We start from the raw sequence: 22898 nt of genomic DNA, 5'->3' as shown, positions 1-22898 counted from the left end.
ATCCTCTGCAACATTTATTACTTTTCTTTGCTGTCAAGTTAGCCAATCTTCTAGGTGTAAGGTGATACCTCAGAGTTGTTTTGACTTGCATTTCTCTGATTAAAAGAGATTTAAACTAGCTTTTAAAAAAAGTAAGTTTTTAACCTTGTTAAAGTTGTACATTTATAAAATTCCCTTATTGAATGTTCGCATAGCCCTTTCCTGGTTTTCTGGTGTGGCCTTTTCTTTGAAGGCATTTGTGAACATATTTTGAGGGGATTCTGGAAGATATTTATATGTTGCGAATTCTTAGAGGGTAGGAAGAATCCCAGAAATACATGTATGACTAAAAAGGTGGTCCTGATTTTGTTTGTGGGCCTTTGTGAGTCATTCTAGTGACTCCTCCATCTTATCCCTCAACCCCTTGAGGATGGAGCAGAAAAAGAATCATTGGGAGACATGATTCCTTCTTCTTTAAAGTCCTAGCATGCCAGGGTTCCCTCATCCTTGCTTTGGACTCTTTGTAGAGCATGATAGAGGCCAGGGAAGAAGAACCAAGGTCATAGCCACATGGCTGAGTGGAGGTTTTGGAATGGGAAGAAGTGGAAGATACAAAGTGCTAGCAGTTTTTATTTTTAATAGTATTTTCCCTTCCTGTATTTCACATCATTATCAAAATATGTGGTTCATAAGATCATAGCTTCATTCTGGAAGGAACACAAGAATTAATCCAGCCCAAGCTTCTTTATTGGATAGACAAGGAAACTGAGGCCCAGAGTTGACTTGGCTAAGGTCACATACATAGCAAGCTGGCTTTTAAGCCCAAGTCTTACTGAAGACTAGGCCAGGACTCTTTGCACTGTCCTCTGTGAGCCAATAATGAAACAATTCCTTGCCTCCAGCACTGTACCAGAACTGGAGAGGCCTAATTCTGCTGTCGTGTGGAACTCAAGGGTCCCTTTTCTGCACTCATTTGTTCATTCAAACAACATTTTGTTAGTGTTTCTTGTGGCCTTGATGCTTAACTCAGGACTGCTTCTTGACTTATGTTTTATTTCTTCTCTGTTGATGTGCACAGGCTGAGGTAGATGCCCTAGCTCAGTGATGGTGAACCTATGGCATGGGTGCCAAAGATGGCACACAGAGTGCTTTCCCCCCTCCCCAGTTCATTACTAGAAATGCAGAGGGACTAAGGTGTAGCTGCTCTCTTTCCCCTTTCCACCGGGTCTGATGACATTTTTTCCCATCTCCCCTCCCCACCTCCCAGCAGCCCAATGGGAGCTCACAGGGAGTGAGGTGAGTGGCTCACAGGCAGGCCAGAGCTGGAGGGGAGCAGAGGGCTCGAGCCACTCCTCTTCCCCTCTCTACACTCACTGAGGACAGTCCTCACTTTACCCTTTCCTCAGCCCAGCAGCCCAATGGGAGCATTTCCTCCCTCCCCTTGTGGGGTAAGGGAGGGGGCAGGGCACTTGGTCTTGGGGTGGAGGTATGGCACACTGTTCCACTATCACTGCCCTAACTCCACAAAGTCACCTTGGGGGGTGTAAAAAGAAATTGACAAGTTACAAAAATAAAATATTTAGGTAGAAAAACTTTTCCAATATAGGTTCAAAACTTTTAAAAACTGTTTGGATACTTTTAATAGAAGTAATCAAAAGTATCCTCAGTGATGAAGTGAAGCTCAAATGTGAACTTCCCTTCAGGGCCAGGCACAAGAAGAGATTCTTATTATAACAATAAAGTATTTATTGAAAAGGATAAAGGATTTCTAATTCTAAGGGATTCTAAATCCACCCAAATAAACTCCCTGGTTCCCCAAGGAACTGCTTCTCCTGTGTTTCACAGGCCACACTACTCCTCCCTGATCTGACTAACCCAAATTTATACTATTTAAATAAAAACTACTACTGAAGGGGGCAGCTGGGTAGCACAGTGGATTGAGAGTCAGACCTAGAGACGGGAGGTCCTAGGTTCAAATCTGACCTCAGACACTTCCCAGCCATGTGACCCTGGGCAAGTCACTTGACCCCCATTGCCCAGCCCTTACTGCTCTTCTGCCTTGGAGCCAATATACAGTATTGACTCCAAGACAGAAGGTAAGGGTTTAAAAAAACAAAAAAAAACTACCACTGTTATCCTTATACTTCTTAACTTTGCCTTCAAATTATAAAATAGCAAAGGCTAGCTGGTTGAGTCTCAACAAGAATCAAGTTAGGAACAGACTCAGAGTCCAAACCAAAGGCCAGGTTTTTCTTTGGTCTTCTCAGAGTTAAGCAATCTGTAAAACCACAATAGATATTCAATAGTTTTTCACAGGTTGAGAAAGGAAAACACTGAGCTCCTTCGGGTCTTTCCCTCAGACTGGGAGAGGCAAAGATGTTACCCCAGCCCTGAGAGAGTGAGTCTCTGCCAACTGCCAGAGAGAGTAATTGACAAAGAAAAAGTCATAACTGTCAGCATTTGAAATTAACATGCTCTCAGCTCTGCTTCAAACTCCAGTTCTTTTCTCAAGCATCCACTTCACTTCTTATCCCTAAACTAATAAAACAATACTTATTTTCTAATATCATGCTTACAGGGCAACTGTGGGGGAGAACCTTTTTGCCAAGCCAAGATGGGAAAAGGGCATGGGCCACATGTAGAAATGGGAATGGAGTCATTAGCTGTGGTTACTGTTACAGCCACTGGTGTTTTGTGCATGCATGCATGAATTGAATTATTTATTTGTTGTATAGGCTCTGTGTGTGTGTGTGTGTGTGTGTGTGTGTGTGTGTGTGTGTGTGTGTGTGTGTGTCCTCACTTTCATGTGCACATCTGTGTATATGAAAAAAACATTTCCTGCTTCTATTTCAATAGCTTACCTTTGAATAGGGGGAAGGTTGCCCAAGTGGACTCCTGTTGCTCTTTGATTTACATAGAGAATTCATTGGTTGGTTGATGCCTCCCTCCCTCTGTCAACCTACCAAGACCCCTTAGAACAGTGTTGGCGAAGTATTGGCACACGTGCAGAGCCAGCACTGGAGTAGCTGCTCCATTCCTTCTCTTCTCAGCAGCTGAGGACTTTTTTTGCATGTCCCACCCCTCTGTCTAGCTGCCCAAAGCAAGCACTTCCTCCCCCCTCCCTCTGGGGTAATGCTGGGGGGTGTCTCACAGGCAGCTTGAAATTGCAGTCTGGGCATGTGAACTTGAAAGCCTTCACCAATGCTGCCTTAGAACCTTTATTTTGAAACAGGGCACACGTAGCACAAGACTTGCCCTGAAATGGTTAAAGGCACTGTTAATGCACTCCTCTCTTCCAAGCCGACCCAACAGCTGCACTAGAGGCAAATAGCACCTGCTTCCCACATGCATTTTACAGAACCTGCTTCCCACAACCATTGGCACCCCAGTTAGAAGAGCTGATAATTAGCTCTGGCAAAACCCATGCTAGCTCAGAGAACAGAGCCCTTCTGTCCTTTGTGTGTGTCTATATATTCTTCTGTATGTGTTTTTCTTGAGTAATTGGTGAGATCTTAGCCTCAAAGGGCTAGGTTTGTTTCAGTATCAGAAGTGGCAGCCAGGCTTCTGCTCTGCCTTGTAAGGCTCATTCAGTTTTTCACAATGAAGGAATGTCATTTGCTAAAGGTTTCAAATTTCTCCCATGCCAGAACACTCATCACTCTTCCCCTGCATCCCAGTTAATACTGAGTTCCCAAGTGTTCCATTAGATGCACTTAAACTGCTGCAGGAAAAGTGGTGGTTTCTGATTTGTAGTAACCCAGCAACAGTTTCTTAGTTTTGGCACACCTTGTGTGCACATGTGTGTCAGTCATTACTTTCCCTGGGGTTGAACTTGGTAAACAGAGGATTGTGAGCCCCACCCCCCCTTATAGTTTAGAACTGATCTAGATAGCAAGAGGAAGCCCAGAGTCACTTAAGCAGAAATATTGGCCTACTTCTTGCTTTCTTTTTTTTTTCTTAACCGTTTTAGTGTAAGCATGCAAGTTTCTATGGCAACTTCTGTTTTCACTTTTCCCAAGTCTACTGACTCATTTCTGTTGATGCTGAATGTTAAGAAAAGTTGATTTTTCCTGCCAAGTCAAGTGCTTTTGCTAAGCCTGTAGATCCTGTTGTCTGGATTTATCTTAGCATAGATTTATCTCAGCAACAAAAAGACGGGTCCTGATGTTGATAGAATTTTTGCAGAATCATTTCAGATGAGGGAACATATTTTAGCAACTGTTCTTTTCAGAATTTTAGCATGAAGCTTCTTTGTTCTATTCCTTTCCTATAGTCACCCCAAGGGGAATGATTACATTTCCGTCCTGCTAGGAAGTTTGATATTTGGAGTATAAAGAGAAAAAAAAACAACTCCTGCACCTTCACCCCCCAGTATTTGACATTCTGACTGTTGCTTTTTTGTTCAAAAGATTTTTATAATTTTTCTGATATTCAGTCTGAAAGAGACATCTTTAAGGTTCTTCCTTTAAGCCCTTGGACTCTTCTCTCAAGGGAGGCTGATAGGTAGAAATTGCCCTGAGGTTGATTGCACCTGGGGAAACAGGATAAAAGATAATTTGTTAGGGTCAAAGTGATAAGTACCCAGAGTGAGCTTGGACCATCATTACTTTCAATTAGGGACAAGACCTAGAATGAAGGAATTGATTTAAACCTTTAGGACATTAATGCCACCCACTTTTCTTGAGAACTTAGATGCTTTCTTGGGATGTATCAAAGTTGGCAAAGATCATGAACCAGTAGCAAATTCAGAATTAAAAATCCTATAGGATCAACTCTTCTAGCTCTGCCTGCAAAAGGCATTAAAGGTCCTTTGATCTAGACCTAGGAGGACTCTCAGAGCCCTGTTGTTTCACAGAGGAGGAAAACTTGGGCCCAGGGTTGGAAGTGACTGGACAGGATCTTGATCCTGGTTTTGTCTTTTTGAGAGGGTCAAGATAGACTCTAAACTCCGGACATAAAGAATCAGCCTCTAATACATATCACCAATCCTAGACATTATTGTGACTGCACAATTACCTTCTATAAATTTCCTATCTAATCAGCCATCTTAGATTGGCAGATTAAGTCAGTTAAAAAAATTTTTTTTCATGGTATCATATAGTCAAAACAACTAGATAACTAAACTGGATTTTTAATTTTTTTTTTTGTGTTGTATAACTGCCTTCAGGCTTCTGAGCCAATGACAGTGTCCCACTACACTTTGTGGCGAGGTGGGCTGCTGGATGAAAATCCTTCTTTCTATCAAAATCCTGCTGTCTATCCAAGTCTGCAAGTATTTATTATGTTCTTAGAACCATAGGGAATATAAAGAAATGTCTAAGACTAGCCTTCTTTCAAGTAGCTTTTTTCATAGTTTTGGTGGGGAGAAGATAGAATTATTAATAAAGTTTTTGCAATGTAAGAATGACTAACTGCTTGCATGAGTGATACTCATTAGGAAAGGGAAAAAACCAGTCTGAGCTACAGGTTCCCTGTAATCTTGAGTTGGATCCTGAAAGAATGGGTAGTATTTGGGTAATAGCCAGAAAGGAGAGACTATTTTAGCAGGGGAGCATAATGGGCAAAAATCCTAGGGTAAGGAGAAGGTTCAGCATGATTTTGGTTTGTAGATAGATATTTACTGCTACTTTCTAGAATGACTGGTCTCCTTGCTTATCCCTCTTTTTATTGCATAACAATGTAGGAGGCCAGGCTTACATATGTTTCCCATATAACCTATTGAAACCCCAATATATGAAAAAGGGAGGGGAGAGCCCAAACCTTTTTTTATTCCTTTTAAGCCTGTTGTCTGCTTTTTTCCAAAATTCCTGGCAGGTACTTGGATGTGTCTTGGATTGCTGCCATATAGCACAAAAAATGAGGTATCTCAAAAATCTCAGCTCACACTCCCTTTAATATCCTTCCTTGTTTCAGGACAGTGGAATGAGATTGAACTTTTAAATATACCTGACTTTCTGTATCCAAGGATTTTAAAAAATATGTTAAGGATATTTACCTTGCCCACATTAAGTATTTGTGTTTAATTTTAAAACCCACATTAGTATAAACAAGACAATCAGAGAGGTAAAAACAAGAGCAGAGTAGATCAGAAGGATGTATTAAATGCCTACTCTGTGCTAGACATTTCCTGGGCATCTGAAAAGAGTTCATATTTGAATCGAATTTAATCATTCTCTTGACAACTCAGAACAAAAATACATCATGTCGTCTGTGCTCCATTTAAATGTTACTCTCTTTCTTGGAACCTCTTGGGAATCCCTTTAGAACATAACTTCATAATGGCAAATTGTAAATCTCTGAAGGTGGGCTTAAAATCTTGGAGTAGCCTATGAGTTATGCAGGATCATGTTTGGTGAATAAGGTGAATGGCCAAGCTGGATCATAGTCCAACTTCGAAAGAGCTGTGATTTTTATCTGATACATTGCTCACTGTCCCTTCATACCTTAGGAAGTAGCATCCTTAACTTTGTTAAAAAGCAAATTCTTTCCCTACTAACTAGCTTTCTCTCAGTTCTGAGCCTTTCTTGACTTAGCTAACCTGTTCCTCAGATGATGATCTGCTTCCAGGGGTGTTCTAGACTTTTCAGCTTAGGGGAATTCTTGCAAGAGGTGACTATCTTTGAAGAGAACTCTGGATCACCTCTACCTCTGTTCCATGATGGAGATTCAGTGATGAGTGGAAAATTTGTATTCTTCTTTAATAGTGACCATAAAATATTGGGGTTATTTTTTTCATGTGGGTAATTTATAATATTTAAACTGGCTCAGACTTGAACTAAGGGACTTCTGTATAGTGTGATTGCTTAAATTCTGGCACGTTTCTTTTCTTTAAAGGAAAAAAAAAATCATTGTTTTAGATGTATTCAATCAATAGGCACCTTAACTTCCTGCTTGGGTTGACTTCTGAGCACTGACTCAGTTTCCTCTCAGTCCTTGGAAGGGCTTCTTGGTATATTCTTTGTTCATTCAGATATTTGTAAAGTTCATATGCTAGATCTCACTATATGCTTATACTAGGTACTCAGTAAATTGGAATGAATCAAGTAAGACTTTTTGATACCAGTTGCCCATCCAGATCTTCTAGTCTGTGTTCCCCATAAAGTACTTATAATGGCCCTGACCCTTTATTCCTTTTAAGGAAGAGCATTGATATTCAGATTATGTCAAGAGTAATAGAGACCATGACATGTTGCCAAAGTGACTATTTCTATTCTTGCCTCTGTAACAACTTCTGAGACTGGTTGGACAGAGGAATTTGCGTAACATTGTAGGACCTCCAAGCTTCTTCTTACCCGTCTGATACATCTATCTTCACCTGATTTGTCCTTTTTCTGGGCTGGTTTGCTTCTACCAGCTCTTACCTGGCAGAACCTACACAAAGAATCTTCATGCTCAGGAATTTTCTTCTATCTCTTACTTCCTTCCCTTCCCTTTCCCTCTTCTCCTTTATTTTCCCTCTCTCCCCTCCCCTATCCCCTTCCTCTTTTTTTAATCAAGTGCTTATTCTGTTGGTTTTATTGGGAGTTGCTGTTGATTATAGCAAACTGGCAAAGGCTATATGTCACAATCTGTTAGATATGATATGTTTCATTTAGACCTCATTTAGAGATATTTTTAAATCTCCAAGTGATGGTAAAATTGGGAGTGAAAGGAATTTTGAAATTTGTAAATTTTAAGTAAAATATTTAGGCAAATTATATTTGTAAAACCTCTTCCATTCTTTTTTGTTTTGAACAGTGTCGCCAAATAGCTTATAAAAGTATTATATAAACCATTAAATCCATGTAGTTTGATTGTGTCAGAAACATGCACCTTTTTTTGGAAGGCAAAAGACCCATGAGAACTAATTCCATACTGTAATTTCAGTTGCATGGTATTATGGGAGGAGATAGCCTTTTCATCTGAAATCAGTTGTAAATTGGCCTCTGGTCCTTTTCATTAAACTGGATTACCCAGTGTAAAGCATTGATTTTTAGAGTTTAAAATGTTGAATTATTTATTTGTAGCTTGCCTGCTAAACTAGATTGTTGCTGTTTGAGAACTTGAAGTATATCTCTGTGGTGATGATTTTAGATCTTAAGAATATTAACATTAATAAGTTAAATTTTTATTGTTTGTAGAAGAGAGACAAAAAACGATCCATAAGATTTCCCTTTCGTTGGACACTTATAAAGAGGCATGGAACTATGCTAATATAAGAGATCTTTGTGGATAAATTTCAGTGATAATTTCCTAAGATTTGCTCTTGCTATTCATTACATTTTAAAGTGACCCTACTTTGAAATAAGGATTTTCAATAAGGATGGGGGAGGAGAATTCTTGTTCTGAAAAATGTTGAAGTTTATAATCATTAATTTATTTAAAACTCTTGCTTTGAAATTTATAAAGGAATGAAACCATTATCAGCCTGTTGTCTAATTTCAGGTGTGACATCAAATTTAATTTAAAATCTTTTTTCTTTTTTGTGAATAAACAACTGTTGGTAAACCTGCCATTTCTGATGACATGATATATTAGCATAGAGATTTGTGTAGGGAAGATTGGAATTGGAGTGCTGGATAGAGCAGTCCCATTTGGGACAGGGAGGTTCTGTTTGTTATTTAAACTGTGAGCAGTGGTTTAATGTTTCTGGGTTGTTGGATTTGACCTTCCTTAGGCTTTAGGGGAAAAGTAGGTAACAAAAAAAGGTGGCTAAGTTAGCCCATTGCAAGTATACTTTCCTTTTTATTCCAGAGTTCTTGTCTCTATATCCATCTTTAGAACTATCTGGGGGAAGAGGGGAAGGGAGACAGGAAATGGGTTCCTGGGAAATCCTCCTTGACTCTGAGAGAAACAGGGCCTTGATACCTATCAGTACTAATATAATAGCTTCAGTAGACCATGCTGCCATCTTGTATCATAGGTGTGACTGTGTTCTTGTCAGGCACTCAGAAAAATAAAGAAATCAAAGGAATGATCTCTCTCCTTCTCCCTCTCCCTCTCCCTCCCTCTCCCCCTCTTCCTCTTCCTCTCCCCCTCTCCCTCTCCCCCTCTCCCTCTCCCTCTCCCTCTCCCTCTCCCTCTCCCTCTCCCTCTCCCTCTCCCTCTCTCTCTCCCTCTCTCCCTCTCTCTCTCCCTTTCTGTCTCTCTCCCTCTCCCCCCTCCTCCTCTCTCTCTCCCTCCTTCCCCCCCACCTCTCTCCCTCTCCCTCTCCCTTCCAAGTGTTGAAAGTTGAAATGTGGAACTTAATTTTGTTACCTACTTTTTAATGCCTCCAAAATACAATATAACTAGTGTACTACTTGGATTTTTATGTTCTTGGGCAACAGATACTTGGAAGCTGCAAGTGTATTTACCAGTGGTTACTTTTTCCCTTCCTGTGTTATTAAGTAATTACAGCACTTTTCTATGTCAAATGTGAATCTGTCTAATCTTGTCTGAAAGCATTAACTAAACAAGCCCAGGCCCCACTGTTCGTCATTTCCCCAGAGTGCTTTTGATTGGTTTATTTCCTTCCTTTTGATCCTTTTCTGGTAAACTCAATTGAATTGAGTTGTTATTTTTAAAGCGTTTCTTAATGCTCTGATCTTTTATTAAGTCTGCTAACTTAAAGATAAACCATAAAGAGTTATTAGAAAGTGTTAATTTTGAAAAATCCTTAAGATAGAATATAATGTCTTTCTCCCTGTATTTTCAATATATTTCAATACATTTTTGTATTTCCAATATATTCCTGTAATGGAAGAAGAAACTTGAATCTTCATGTGAGTTCCTGTTATCTAAATATCCAAATAATAGGTCCTTTCTTGTGCTGCAGTTTTCTAAAACCTAATCCAATTTTGAACTAGTAAAAGTGGTGATGATGGTGGGGGTTTTCCTGCTGTGTTACTGAGAAAATACTCTCTCACATCCAGACTAACCTGTCTAGCCTTTTCTGAAAATAGCATTGGTTCCTTTTAGAATTGAAGTGTTTCAAAACCATTTGACCTTCTGGTCTTTGTGTATCATTGCCCCGTCTCTAATGTCCTCATTCTTGTCTTCATCTTTGTGGTGTTTGAGTTTTAAGTCTCTGATCAGTTCTGAATATGGAAAGGTATCTTTTAAGAGCTTAAGTAGTCATAAAATGTAGTTTTAAAATACTGCTCCTGGATAAGACCAATCTAGGGAGATGCTTTCATTTTTAAAAGAAAAAAAACATGGTGACGTAATTGAACTTGAATGTGGAGTGTGAGTCCCTCTAGTGGGTATGACCAGGAAAGATTTAGATTCCGTGCTTGAAGTAGGAGGAAAGAAAGGAAAGACAGGCTTACAGGCTTGTTTGGGTGAAAGCCTTCCCTATTACTTGAGAATTGAAGAATCATCTAGTTCCATTAAGAATAATACTTGTATGTGTACAGCTTGTTAACTAACTAACTAGCTTGTTCCTGACACCCAACAGGACTCAACAAATAATACCTGTGGCTCTGATTGATAATGAAAGGCAAACCCAGGAAATCTGTGGTTCATTCCAAATTTCTGCCAACATTGAGATACAAATTAGAAGCTGATGATCATGGGGCATTTGTTCATTTAGAAAAAGGCACATTGTGTTCCCAACTGCTTTTTCTTTTCTGAAACAAAGTACTATCTCTTGCATGAGATGTTCCCCATCTCCTCTCCAGCTATTAGTGTTCTTCTTTTCCCCAATCTTGAATGGCTTTGATATATTTTGTACTTACTTAACTATACATATTCTTTCCCCTAACTCCTTAAGAGCAAGAGCTGTTGATTTTCCTTTGTAACCCTAGCTCTATGTATAGGGATGATGTTGTATGACCTAAGCATAGTGTCTGACACCTGTCTTGAACAAATGCTTGTATTCATTGTGATTGAATTGAATGGGATGATCTGAGTCTCCTTTGGCCACAGCAGATTGGAGAATTACCTAATGTATCCTGAGTTATTTTCTGTCAATGAAGATATCAGTGAAATTCCATTGTCTATGTGTGTGGTCTGGATAATTTATACCTATTAATCCCATCTCACTCCTCTTCTTTTTCTTTCAGTCACCTCCATCTAAGAGAAGAAAATTAGAAAAACCCAGGAAGCCCATTACATTTGTGGTCTTAGCAGCCACAATGAAAGAGTTATCCCTCAAAGCTTCTGCTGCAGGCTCAGAGACTGTGGAAGGCATAGCAGTTATTACAACATGGCTTGAAAAAATCCTCACTGATCTGAAGGTACTTGGTTTAGGAGATGAAGATGCTTTTCCAGATCTGTTTTGGGGACATCGAGAGGGGGTGCAGAATTGATGTCTATGAAATTTTGTTTTTCCTCCAAATAGGTTCAGCATAAACGAGTTCCCTGTGGAAAAGAGGAAGTTAGTCTTTTCCTAACAGCTGTAGAAAACTCTTGGGTTCATTTAAGGAGAAAGAAAAGAGACAGAGTGAGGCAACTGAGAGAAGTTCCTCGAGCCTCTGAAGACTTCATCCAGGCTATGGAAGAGGAGAAACCCATGTCCAAAGAGATTGAAAATAACCCAGATGGGTCCAAGAGCACTGATGAGAGTTCCCCACTCAGGCCTGCCATGTGTGGAACTGAAACAACTGTGTCTAAAAGACATCATCCAGACCAAGGAGACAGTAGCCAAGAGCCAATGGAGGAAGGGACTGAGAAAAAGGGAAGGACAGAGAATTTAGAATGTTCCAGGGGTTCTCTCTGTGCCACTGAAGAGCTAGATGCTTCTGAAGAAGTCACCAATACAGTGGCTCAAAAAGAGAAAAATTCTACAGGGACCCTTGGACATTATTTGTTTAAGTGTTTAATAAATGTCAAGAAGGAGGCAAACGATGACACAGTAGTAGAGATGCATTGGGTTGAGGGCCAGAATAGGGATTTAATGAACCAGCTTTGTACGTATTTACGCAACCAGATTTTCAGGCTTGTTGCTAGTTAGCCATAACAACCTCCTGGCACAGCTGGGTCCATCAGTGTAAGACAACTTGCCTTTTAGAACTTCTTTTTACTAATTCAGGGGAAAAAAGAATGACACTAGCACTAATTTTTAAAAAAAGTATTCCAGTGGGTCAATATTGGAATGGATTTTTTTAGATGTTGGGAATCGCTGTGAAGTGACACCAGAGGACATGTCCCGGGTATCAATAACAATAAAAAAAAAACCTACCAGGAGTCTTTGACTGTGGACAGATTTAAATTTGACTGGCTTAGTGTTGGACTGGCTCTGAGGCCATCAGACTGTGTAGCATTGAGGTTTGGGTCAGGCATCTGTTTCATTTTGGCTGAGAAGGCACCTTGGCTTCCAGTGATGTGCTCAATCTTTCAGACCTTCTGGAAGGCTGCTGCTTTAGAAAGGCAAGTGGGTTTCATTATCTACACTCAGAAGTCGGCATTCAAGACTGAAATTGCTTAACTCCTGTTTTCTTGTGATTGACCCTTCCACCTATGTCCCTGCCCCATGCCCCAGCCCATATCTTGCAAACAGGTCAGCGGGTGGATCACAGGAAGAAAGACATTGACAAGAGGAGTGTGCTTCATGAGTAAAGGAGAGTTGTTACTCGGCTCTTTGATGCTCTTGCTCTAACACCTATTCTCCACTAAGAGCCCTGGCCAGTCAAGGAAGCCACACTGTTTCCCCTAGTTTGTATACAGTGGTGTTCTTCCCCAGCATTAATTCCATACAATTTTGGGTTTGTTTTCAAATGTCAACTGAGATCCATTTGATGTACGCACACACATATGTACGCACAGACATCTACACACATAGAATATTCAGAAATGAAAAGGGGCAGTTCTATTTTTTGTCTTAGAAGGCAGCCTGTGATTGATTTGAAGTTGTCAGAAACTAGTAACACATATTTGTTGGTGAAGTATGTACTCTCTTGGCAACCAGAGTCTAAACCTTGAAAAGTTCATTTGTCAACAAGTAAATTGATGCTGATTGAATGTTGGAATCTAAGAATTCCAATGATTATCCTCTATATCAACTATTATCCTCATTTTATTTTCTTACTAGCATTAGAATTTTGATTCCTAGTGTAACTACCTTCTCAAAACAAGTGTTCCAAATAACAGTGCTTTGGTTTTAGTTAGATTGGAAAGACTAGGGATTTGTTTTAATGTGGGAATTATCTCCAAGTCTTCCCTTCTCCAAGACCAGTATTCTCTATTCACTTGTCTATTCTGCTACAGTTCTGAAATTTTATATATTTAGATTTGGGTATCTAGATAAAAATATATCTCACTCCCTCTTCCTTCTTCTTGGAAAAAGAAGCATAAGCACTGAGGTTTTTAGAGGAGGACCAAAGGAAAGCTGCCCTGGATACACTTGGGATTCCTTTGCCCACACATGTTGGCTTCATTGTTACAAGCATGTATTTGTGATTTCCTATCATAGAATGTTAGAGCTAGGAGAGACCTCAGAGGTATTTTGTCTGATCCTCCTCCTCCTCACACCCTCTATTATACAGCTAAGGAAACTGAGTATCAGGGCCATGAAGCTAATTGGGAGCAGTGCTTGTGAACTCAGATTAAATGATAGCTCTTCATATTTACAACAGAGAATAGCGCTTGCTGTTTTTGCTACTGAAGGAAGTGAATAAGCATTTCAATAGCACCTGCTATGTGCCAGGAATTTTGCTAAGTGCTTTTTAAATTATCTCATTTGATCCTCTCAGCTACCCTGTTGTGGCAGGTGACTTATGATTCTCATTTTACCTTTGAGGAAACTTGAGGCAGATTATGTTGTGACTTGCCCAGAGTTACAACTAGTATCTGAGGCTGGAGTTGAACTCAGGACCTCTTGGATTCCAGGCTCAGTGTTCTACCCATTGCACCATCAGCTACCTTTTTGGGATAGGAGTAAAGGGAAAGGGATCTTAGAGGTTCTGTAGTACGAACCTTTTGATGAGGTCACTTAGAGTGCTAGAATTTGACCTTTGGCTCCTGATCTGGTGGCCCAGAGTCATTGTGGATGATTTCCTAGGCTGCCCCTATGATCTGTGGAAGGGTATAAAATGTCTCCCATTGAATGAAGGCTTTAGATTTTGGAAGAGTTAAGCCAGTGTTGCGCTTGGATTTAAAACCATGTGGAGGAGAGTAGAGCTTGTCTGGATGAGACCCCTCCTGGGGAAAAACAGGCTCCTTTTTGACCCAGGGAGGCCCACAGTGTTATCCTTGTTTACAGAGCATTGACATTCATAAAACAACTTGTTAATTATTTTAAAAATGTTTTTGCCTAAGCACATATTTTCCAGTTGGGCTAGAGGGTGGTACAGATGGATGTCTTCCTTTATTAAGAAGTAGATTGTTGCTCTGAAGCATATGATTGGCTTTATTCATAAAATCAGCACTGGGCTGGCTGTGGAGCTTAGAGGTCAAGACCTTTCCGGAAGAAAGGTCTCTGTAATAAGTAGCAACAGTCTTTAGTAGATGGGCCTAGAAATAGTCTGGTAACCCTGCTGCCGGTGCCCATGCGCCTGGGAGAGGGAAGGTGAGCTTGCCTTTGACTAGCTGGCCTTGTTCCCTATCCATGGGAATGGCTGTCCTTTCAGACCCCCTTTGCAGCTGGGTAGTCACATTTACCAGGCTTGTTCCTGCCACGTTTTACATCCATGGCCTTGAAGCAGGCTGAGTGCAGGTCACAGGGAAAGTGCTGGGTGAGGACACCCGTCTATTTACTTCTCTTGGTACCTAAAGCTCTTATCTGGCCTTGCTTTTAAAAGTTGACCCCACCTGCTTTGTAAAGACTGTTACTCTCAGAGGCAGAAGCCAGCTGTTTAGCCAACACGTTGGGGGGGTTCAGGTTCATTTCCTGTCCAAGGACCTGCACTGTATTGGAGGCCAGCAGGGCCTGGCATTCCCTCTCCTAGCCACATGGGGGCAATGGAGAACTTTTTTATGAAACACTCTTATGGGAAAGTGTTTGTGCCATTTTCTTGAAGTACTTTTATATTTTAATTGTCTCCAGAATGAAGATTAGTTTTCCATTTAAGCCCTGCTTCCTCCTCAGCTATCATTTGACTTTGTCTTTGCTATTAATTAGCCTTTAAAGAGCTGATCACCACCCAGTTAAAGAGCTGATCACCACCCAGTGAATCTGCACCCTCCGACCTGACTAGAAATTTGGAGCAGCTCCAAGGAAGAAGTTATTTGGAGCATTCTCTTATCAGGTTTTTCATTGTTTTCCTTTTCCCTATTTGGTTTGATAGTCTGCTTGAGTGAATAATACTCCTTGTACATTGCTGTTTAAACTAGGGCAGCCTGTTGAATGGTGAGGGCACCAGTGGCCGTACAGTGGCCGTACATCACCTTTAGGCCCTGAAGCTCCTCCTCTGGAATGTGTGTTGTAGTTCTGGACCTGATTAGGACATTGTGAAGATTCTGCCTCACCAGCACCTTATGCTTTATGGCCATTAGACTGGCACTGAGTTCAGTTCCTGCCTTGTTTAGGGGGCTGCCTTTGGGAGAAGGAAGGAGCCACGTATTGAGGTTGTTGAGAGGATTCACTCATCAGGCAAGAATTTAAACTATGACCTTTGATTCCTGTGAGCACAGATGTGCTAGGCTGGGATGCTGTGGCCTTGTTTCAGTACCATTCAGGGCAGTGGGCCTTGGGTAAGGATATGGCCAAATTGAAAGAACACTGGTTGGCCTTTGGGAACTGACCTCTGAGTATTAACTGAATGAAAATTCTTATACTCGTAGACTATAGACAACCAGAAGAGAAATCACTATGTATGCTCCAAAAGGCACTGTAGGACCAGCTAGGGGCCTGCATTTTAGGAAGGATCTGGACAAGTGGGACCAAGGTATCAAGGAACCAGGGAGAACATGGTAGCATTCTTCAAGGGTTTGAAGGAATATGATGAGGAAGAAGGATTTAACTTGTGTTTTATCCCAGGAACAGAAATAGGAGGAATGGCTGGGAGGAAAAATAGCAGATTTAAGGAAGAGGAAAGTAAAGTAGCTAATTGAGGTATCTAAAAGAAAGGATCCTCCCCTAAGGTAATAAGTTCCTTCTACTTGAAATTTTCAAGGAGAAAAGCTGCATTCTAGGCCACTTGTTATATAAAAGGAAGGTTTGGCCAGGTATGAGTTGAACTGTTTGCCCTCTGAATTCCTTTGCATATCTTGGATTTTGTGATTTGGTGGATGCTAGTGCCTCTATACCCCAGAATAGCTTAATGGCCCTAGTGGGTGAGAGCTAGCTCCCTGGGGCCATGCTTTGATTTCTTTAGGTCTCTTTAGCTACATGTGTAAATGCCCCTGTTGGTTTCAGGCACTCCTTGGCACCATAGAGAGCTTTGTGAAGGTACATTGCCTTCACTTCCCAACATGGTCCAGGATTCTTGGGGCTGAACCTCTCAGGGTGCTATGCTGTGACTCACTGAGATGAGTAAAACAGCAATTTATTTATTTAATTGATAATTGGAGCAGCCAATGCTACATTTAGTAGGCTTGCATTTGTGCTTTGAAGGAAGCATGTTTTGACTATGGCAAGGGCTCTGTGTCTCACTGCTGCCACTGACATGTAGTTTCTTAGTCTAATCAGAAACAGCATTACTTTAAGCCTCTGCTAGGGAGATCTATTGCACTAGTGATTAAGACATTAGTTGGTGCTGATCACATTAGTTGGAGCAGGTTAACAAGCTAGCATTGGATTATGTTCATATCTTTAAAGAGAAGAGATGCCGTATTAATCCAAAATAATAGTATGGTGGATTTGGGCCCTTTGGATGCAGGTTGGGATGGGTGGAATGGAAGAAGCTCTCAAATTCTCATTTTTGTTGGAAAGGCTAGACTTGTGTGAGTAAACCATTTCCCCCAAAAAGACACTTTTTAATTATGTGAGGGGTGGGGTTGGGGTAGGGTATGTGTATGTAAAGAAAAGTCCCTTTTTTTAACATTTAATAATTAAATACTTGTAACATTCTTTCAACTTTGCTTCCTATGATCAATGACTAAGGGTGTGAGTAATTGAAAAAACTAATAATTCATCCTTAATTTATGCTACCAGTTCTTTATCAAATTTTATATATGGCCCAAATATTAGAGAAGTCATACAAAATAAAAGTGTCTTGTGAAAGTACATGTTGGACTAGAATCAATGTCTAGTAACTGAACTACCCAAGGACAATTTGGTACTATGGAATTGGGTGATCTTGGATGTGATGCTTGATTTTCTTTCTTTATTAGCAGTCGGTACCAAGTAGCTCGGTTACAAAACACACAACCACTTCGCTTTTTGATTTTTGTTCCTTGTGAGATCTTGCTGCCTCTGGCATGTCCGTCGTAGGTTTTTCCTGGTGCAGGTGTTATCTGTCACTAAATGGGGATGGGCAGGATAGCTAGTGCTTCTCTCAGTGTGATAGAGGCAGGCAGGGGGGGCAGTAGGAGGATTCTTAACTCATCCTGACATCCTCTCCATCATAGGGTTATAAAGCCGAGGCCGAGTCAGAAGATCCCTCCCCCACCTTAGATAGGTTTGTGATCTTGATATGTGGGGTAAAGGGAACAGGGTGGCAGGGCTAAAGCCTGGAATGCCACCCTCTACCAGCCTGGAGTCCATGTGCTTCCAGATGGGCTTGCGTGAGGACTGGAACACCCAGAGGTCTACTTCCAGGATGAGTCCATGCTCTTCCCTTTGGTAAGATGTGGCCATACTCTAGCTGATGGGTCTGAAAATGTGTGTCCCGCATACTGACCTGGACTTAGGAAGAGTTTGGCTTCTTGTTTACCCTTGGGGGGGGGGGGGAGCAGCAGTGTTCTCTAACCTGAGTTTAGGCTGGATCAAGAGTATTTTGTTGTGTAAGCCAGGGAAGGCTGGGCCCTCTCTAGAAAAGCCTAGCTTTGCCAAAAGGACCAGACCATTTCATTGTGGGGGGTGGACAGTTTCTGTGGGATGGGAGGCAGAGGTTGCTGTTTGTGAAGTATTAAGAGTAGAAGGTCCCCACAGCTGGGGAAAACCTAACCAAAGGACAGGTGAATTGTAGAGGGTGCTGCAGACTACAGGAGAGCCCCACGTTTAAAGGATAGTCACAATACAGAGATGGAAAAAAGCAGGCCTTTGTTTACACTGGAAGTCCCCTCCCTGTCTTGTTCCTTCACTGCTCAGAGATGGAGAAAGGCCTTGCTCCAGAGTGACAGGAGAGGAGACTATCATAGTGTGGTAAGGAAGGGGCAAGAATGTGAGGAAAATTCTGGACCTGCTTTGTGAGTAAAACTAGGAGGGACGGTAGGCCCAGGGATCTGGTGGGAAGGAAGGTCAAAACTAGATTCAGGTTGAGAGATCATATTATATTCTTAGCATGTCATTGGAATTGTCAGCAGGAGCCCTGTCATAAATCACTGGGCTTCCCAGCTGGGAATGGGGAACTATGGGCATAGATTGCAGCAAGGTCTAAAAGAGGAAAAGCAGAAATTGGATTCTTTGACTTAGTGGGAGTGAGTGTATCACCTGGGAGTGAGAGAAAAAAATGTTTTTGGAAACTAGAGGCCAAAAGCTACACCCAAACCCTGTTTGATTCCTAGACAGTAAAGAAAGTTCAGAGCACTTGCTCAGTGTTTTGCTCTTGTGAGAACTAGGTCCTTTAGAAGGAATTTGGCATTGATAAGATGAGCAGTGCTTGACTGAGCCCTGGGCTTTACTATTCCCTTTTCCTTCCCCTGCCGCTGTCTTATCCCTTTCCCCATGTAGGGTTTGCCAGAGATCTGGCATTGCTGCATGCCGTGGTGTTGCCTTCAGCTTCTGCTGGATTCTGACTTGGGGATGTGATTGCCTTTCCTAGAGAGCATTAAGTATTGGCCCAAATTACAGACCATTCCATTTTGGGACGTGGTGTTCACTGTTGCAGAAAGGGAGCTTGGACTAAGGGAGAGATAAAAAGGGAGGGAAACTGGCCTTGGTGTTTTCTTAGGAAATATTGATTGCTTCCCTGCCTGCCCCTCTAGATTATAGATATTTTGCTTGAGGTCCCAGCTGGCATCTGACTTGGACTGGAAGGCCCTCTTTCCATTTGTGTTCCCATATTTCTGTCTAATCCTGCTTCCATGATCTGACAATTGACTTTCACAAGACTGCTTCTTTCCATTCATATAAGTCATCACCTTTTCATCTCAGCCCTTGCTAGCATTCCTCACATCTCCAGGTTTCTTTTTAACCTACTGCACTATTGGCCCCATGGTTGGATTTCTTGGAGAAGCTTAATGTCTGGCTCCTTCTCCCTTTACCTTTGACCCAAGTTTCTTTGCATGTTACTCAAAGGCAGGTTAATTGCCTTGGCACAAATCCCTTCTAGGATTGCCCATCACCTTGTTATTTCTAGAACTGGAGGTGCTTCTGGGAAGGCTCTAGAAAAAAACAAACCCATCAAGGTTTGGGCAGAGGGGCCCCCTGGCCCCCAAACCTGAAACTATTGCATTGCTGTCTCTGCCAGGCTCTTACCTTGTTTGGATATCACTTAGCAAAGCTGTGTTATAACTGGAGGGAGGGTTGGGGTTCAACTCTTTTCACTTTTTCTTGTCATCTATGGAGTTGTAGGCTCCATTCATAGAGCTCTTTCCCTGAACAGGCTGGGGTCATGGGAGGTAGGCTTGAATTCAGGCACTGCCTTTGACCATCTCTAGAGGAAGTTATTGAACGTTCCTGAACTTCAGTTTCTTCACCTATAAAATAGAGGGTTCACCTGAGATCATCGTTTCTTAGAGGGAGCACCAGAAATCCGAGATGGACAGTTGGAAGTCAGATCATCTTATAGCTTGGAATAGAGGTCAGAACGGTACAGTGGGCCCTCCATAGAAGAGCCGGTTACTACGTCCTTCATGGTGCAGTGATAGAGAAGCCAATCTTTCTCTGTAGAAATAAAACGTATATGGATGGTTACTTGGGCTTAGCCAGTGGAGAATGGAAAGATGTCTCTCAACCACTGACCTCACTGTACCCCTGTACTGAGAAAAGGGGTGGGATTGGGGCAGGTTGGCTTCCAAGAGTAGTCTTGTCAGATCAGAGAAATCTTCAGCAGAGGCCAGACAAGTATGGCTGAGGCTTCAGGGGAGTCACCTTGGCCACAAGCCTTAGTGAGTGATCTTTGATTCAAAATCAATCAGCTGACTTTTGGTCACAAGCATGCAATTTAAGGGTTTGTCCAAATGTTCCCTTATCCCTTGCTTCTTTCTCTCCTTCAATAAACTCCCTTCGGTGCTTCATGCATAGGTAAGAGTTTCATAAAAGCATTAGGAAAGAATGAGAAATTCTGCTCAGAAATGTTAGAATATTAGGATTCTATTTCCTTCTCAAAATGATACATAATCTTACAGAAGCACTTTCTAGGCATCTTTGACCCTCTCAATCCACTGAACCCAGTGTACCCTCCCCCCCCCCCCCCATTCCCAATTCCTGCCATCCCAAAGGGGTTTGGGGGAATGATCTTCAGTACCGGCAGCATCTTAGAATAGATTCAAACTTTGGAATGTGGAGGTTAGAGATGGAAGGCAACACTTCACCATAAAAAGTACATTCCTAATTCCATGTGTCTCCAATATGTAAGGAGCAGATCTTGAGTCCTGGGACCCCCATCAGGATGCAAATCTGAGTTTGTAAAATGGGTATCTGTTTGGGGAAATGATATATGGACTCAATGGCCTACCTCTGGAAAGTTGAGACCTTTGCTTCCACTGATGAAACAGAACCAGAATGCTTTGGGGTCTGTGGAGGAGATCCTCAGCCATAGCCATAGAGGTCCCCTTAACCTTATCTGAAGTGGCAAGTCCTATCCAGGAAATGCACAGCCCTTCGGTTTTTGTTGTTGTTGTTGTTGGACTGTCAAATTGACCTCTTCCTCTTCTCATTACAGTAACTGAAACAGGCCAAGTAAACATGGTGCCTGCACACCAGCCTGCTGACCCTGCTTCTTGCCTGGGCTCCACAGTGAGGACAGAGATATCCCTTAGGGGACTTTGTATCTTCAGAATGAGTAGGTAGGCTGTAAATGCCTAGCAGCAGATCTGAAGCCTTGTTGCTAAACTCTTGTGCCTAACGTTGCCAGGCTCATTGTCCCCATATGACCCAAATAAACGGACAATCATGTGAACCAAGCAAGGCTGTTTGTTTTAAATAGCAGTCGTCTCCTTTAAGCCCAGAAGCAGATGGGTGATTGGGAGCAAGAGAGAAACCAGGACCAAATCCTCTTTTGACTCTACTCCTGAGATTGGCTCAGAGTCCTCCTTTATTTTTGATGCTATGGGGGGTGGGGGGGTGTCCTTGTTGTGTGAGCATGAAAAAATGACTTAATGATGCCGAGTTCTGTTTCCTTAGGCCCCTGGCCCTTCTGGCTGATGGCAAGGAAAGCCCCAGAGTTACTGCTGGGTGGGATTTTCAGCTTACAGGGTCCATGAGAGCTGTTCTCCCTTGTAATCAGGGAGTGAGAAGAGGCTTGGATAGTGGGGAAGAGAGGGAGAGAGAAAGAGGGTGAGTGTGAGGAGGGGAAGAGGAGAGAGAAAAAAGGAGAGAGGGAAGGACAGAGAAAGCGAGAAAATATTCTATTTCCCATGTAGTTTGGGTATACCCAAAGGCCTGGAAGCCAAGGGCTTGAAGGAAGCTGGATTCTTCTTTCTCAGAGTAGTTTTACTCTATTTGGATTAGGGTGAATGTAACAAGAGATGCTCCAAGTGGGCCAAGCCCTCAGGCCACTACTACAGGCCACTACTTTTAACTAGGACTCTTCCCACCCACTCCCCAGTTTTGGTATCCCATTTCCTCTGGGGCTTTGGATTGTACCACACTCCACTCCCCTGGCAAACTGCACATAGGCCTGATGGAAGTAGGGGATATGTTGATGATGTGGCACCAAGCCCTTCCAGGGAGAGAGGCCCAGCCATAGTGAAGGACCACTCTGAGATAGCATCCCTTCTTGGTTTCTGAGGATCCTGTAGCTGCAGTGGTGAGACAACATGGTGTGGAAAGAGGCTCAAATTTCTGACTTAAACTTTACAGATGGGCGACCAGCATCCTCAGTTTACTCATCTGTAAATTGGAAACAATACTTGCATCTGCAACCTCACATTAAAAACTATAAAAAATGTGCTACGATTATTATAGCAACTTCTAGATACAATCTGCCACTGACTGTGGGCCATTGGGTCTTCACCTCCAAGAAAATGAGGGAGATGGTTAAACAGATGCAGAGAGAACTAACTTGGCCGATTCAATTCAGTATGAAGTGCCTACAGTACACACGTGTCCCTGAGGATAAAAGAAAGGCAGGAATGGCCCCTGCCCTCCAGAAGCTGACCCTCTAAGGCCTGGAGCAGTGGAAATCCCAGGGCACTGAGTAGGAAGGTAGAAGCCACTCGGGTCTAGTGATGCTGAATAAAACAGCTGCTTTGGTCCTGCCCGGCCAACTAGCCAAAGCACGCCAGTGGGCTTGTAACATCCACCAGGAAAATAAAAAGTTTCTTCCCCAAGCCAAGTGGTCCTCCCTAAGACTAGGAGCTGTTCTTGGTACCCAGATTCAATGGTGGGCAAAAAGGGATGGAGTTTGGTGTGGAACCGGCCTAGGCCTGTCATTTGCCCCTATAAGAGGTGTCTAGAAAGGACCTCCTTTGGAGACGATGGAAGTGAACCCCTAGAATCCAGCTATTAGGAGTTCGATCTCATCAAGACCAGTGTTTCCGTTTTATAACTAAGGAAACTGAGGCTCAACCAGTTGGATTGTGAAGATAGCAGGGCGGGCATTCCAGCCCCAGTCCAGTCGCCACACAATGGTGGCTTGGCTGGGAGCCGGGAGGCTGCCCCGCCCTCCCCCATTTTAAATAACTATGATTTCAGCTGTTTGGATGCAGACGAGGAATGAATTCGAGGTAACAGATGCTGGCACAGACCTGGCTACACAGTAACCCACTTCTCCCGACTTGGGAGCCCAACCCAGTCTCCAAGGCCATTTTTT

The 22898-nt window shown here is 42.3% G+C and overlaps 1 protein-coding gene across 9 annotated transcripts in view; it reads left to right on the top strand.

Annotated features, from left to right (window-relative positions):
• Nucleotides 1-21048, top strand: part of METTL16 (methyltransferase 16, RNA N6-adenosine) — a 70139-nt gene extending 49091 nt beyond the window's left edge. For 4 of the 9 annotated variants that reach the window (XM_056819636.1, XM_056819634.1, XM_056819635.1 and 1 more), the window contains 2 exons: nucleotides 11004-11177; nucleotides 11282-21048. In XM_056819636.1, the coding sequence (XP_056675614.1) occupies nucleotides 11004-11177; nucleotides 11282-11893 (786 nt within the window). In that variant the 3' untranslated portion in view covers nucleotides 11894-21048. The remainder of the gene's footprint in view (nucleotides 1-11003; nucleotides 11178-11281) is intronic. The other 5 variants (XR_008916845.1, XR_008916846.1, XR_008916843.1 and 2 more) reach the window with 3 other exon arrangements.
• The last annotated feature ends 1850 nt before the right edge of the window (nucleotides 21049-22898 follow it).

Source organism: Monodelphis domestica, chromosome 2, assembly GCF_027887165.1.
Source record: "Monodelphis domestica isolate mMonDom1 chromosome 2, mMonDom1.pri, whole genome shotgun sequence".
In the NCBI taxonomy this organism is placed as follows: Eukaryota; Metazoa; Chordata; class Mammalia; order Didelphimorphia; family Didelphidae; genus Monodelphis; species Monodelphis domestica.
Note: the sequence above shows the minus strand (reverse complement) of the source record. Positions and strands in the feature narration are given on the sequence as shown.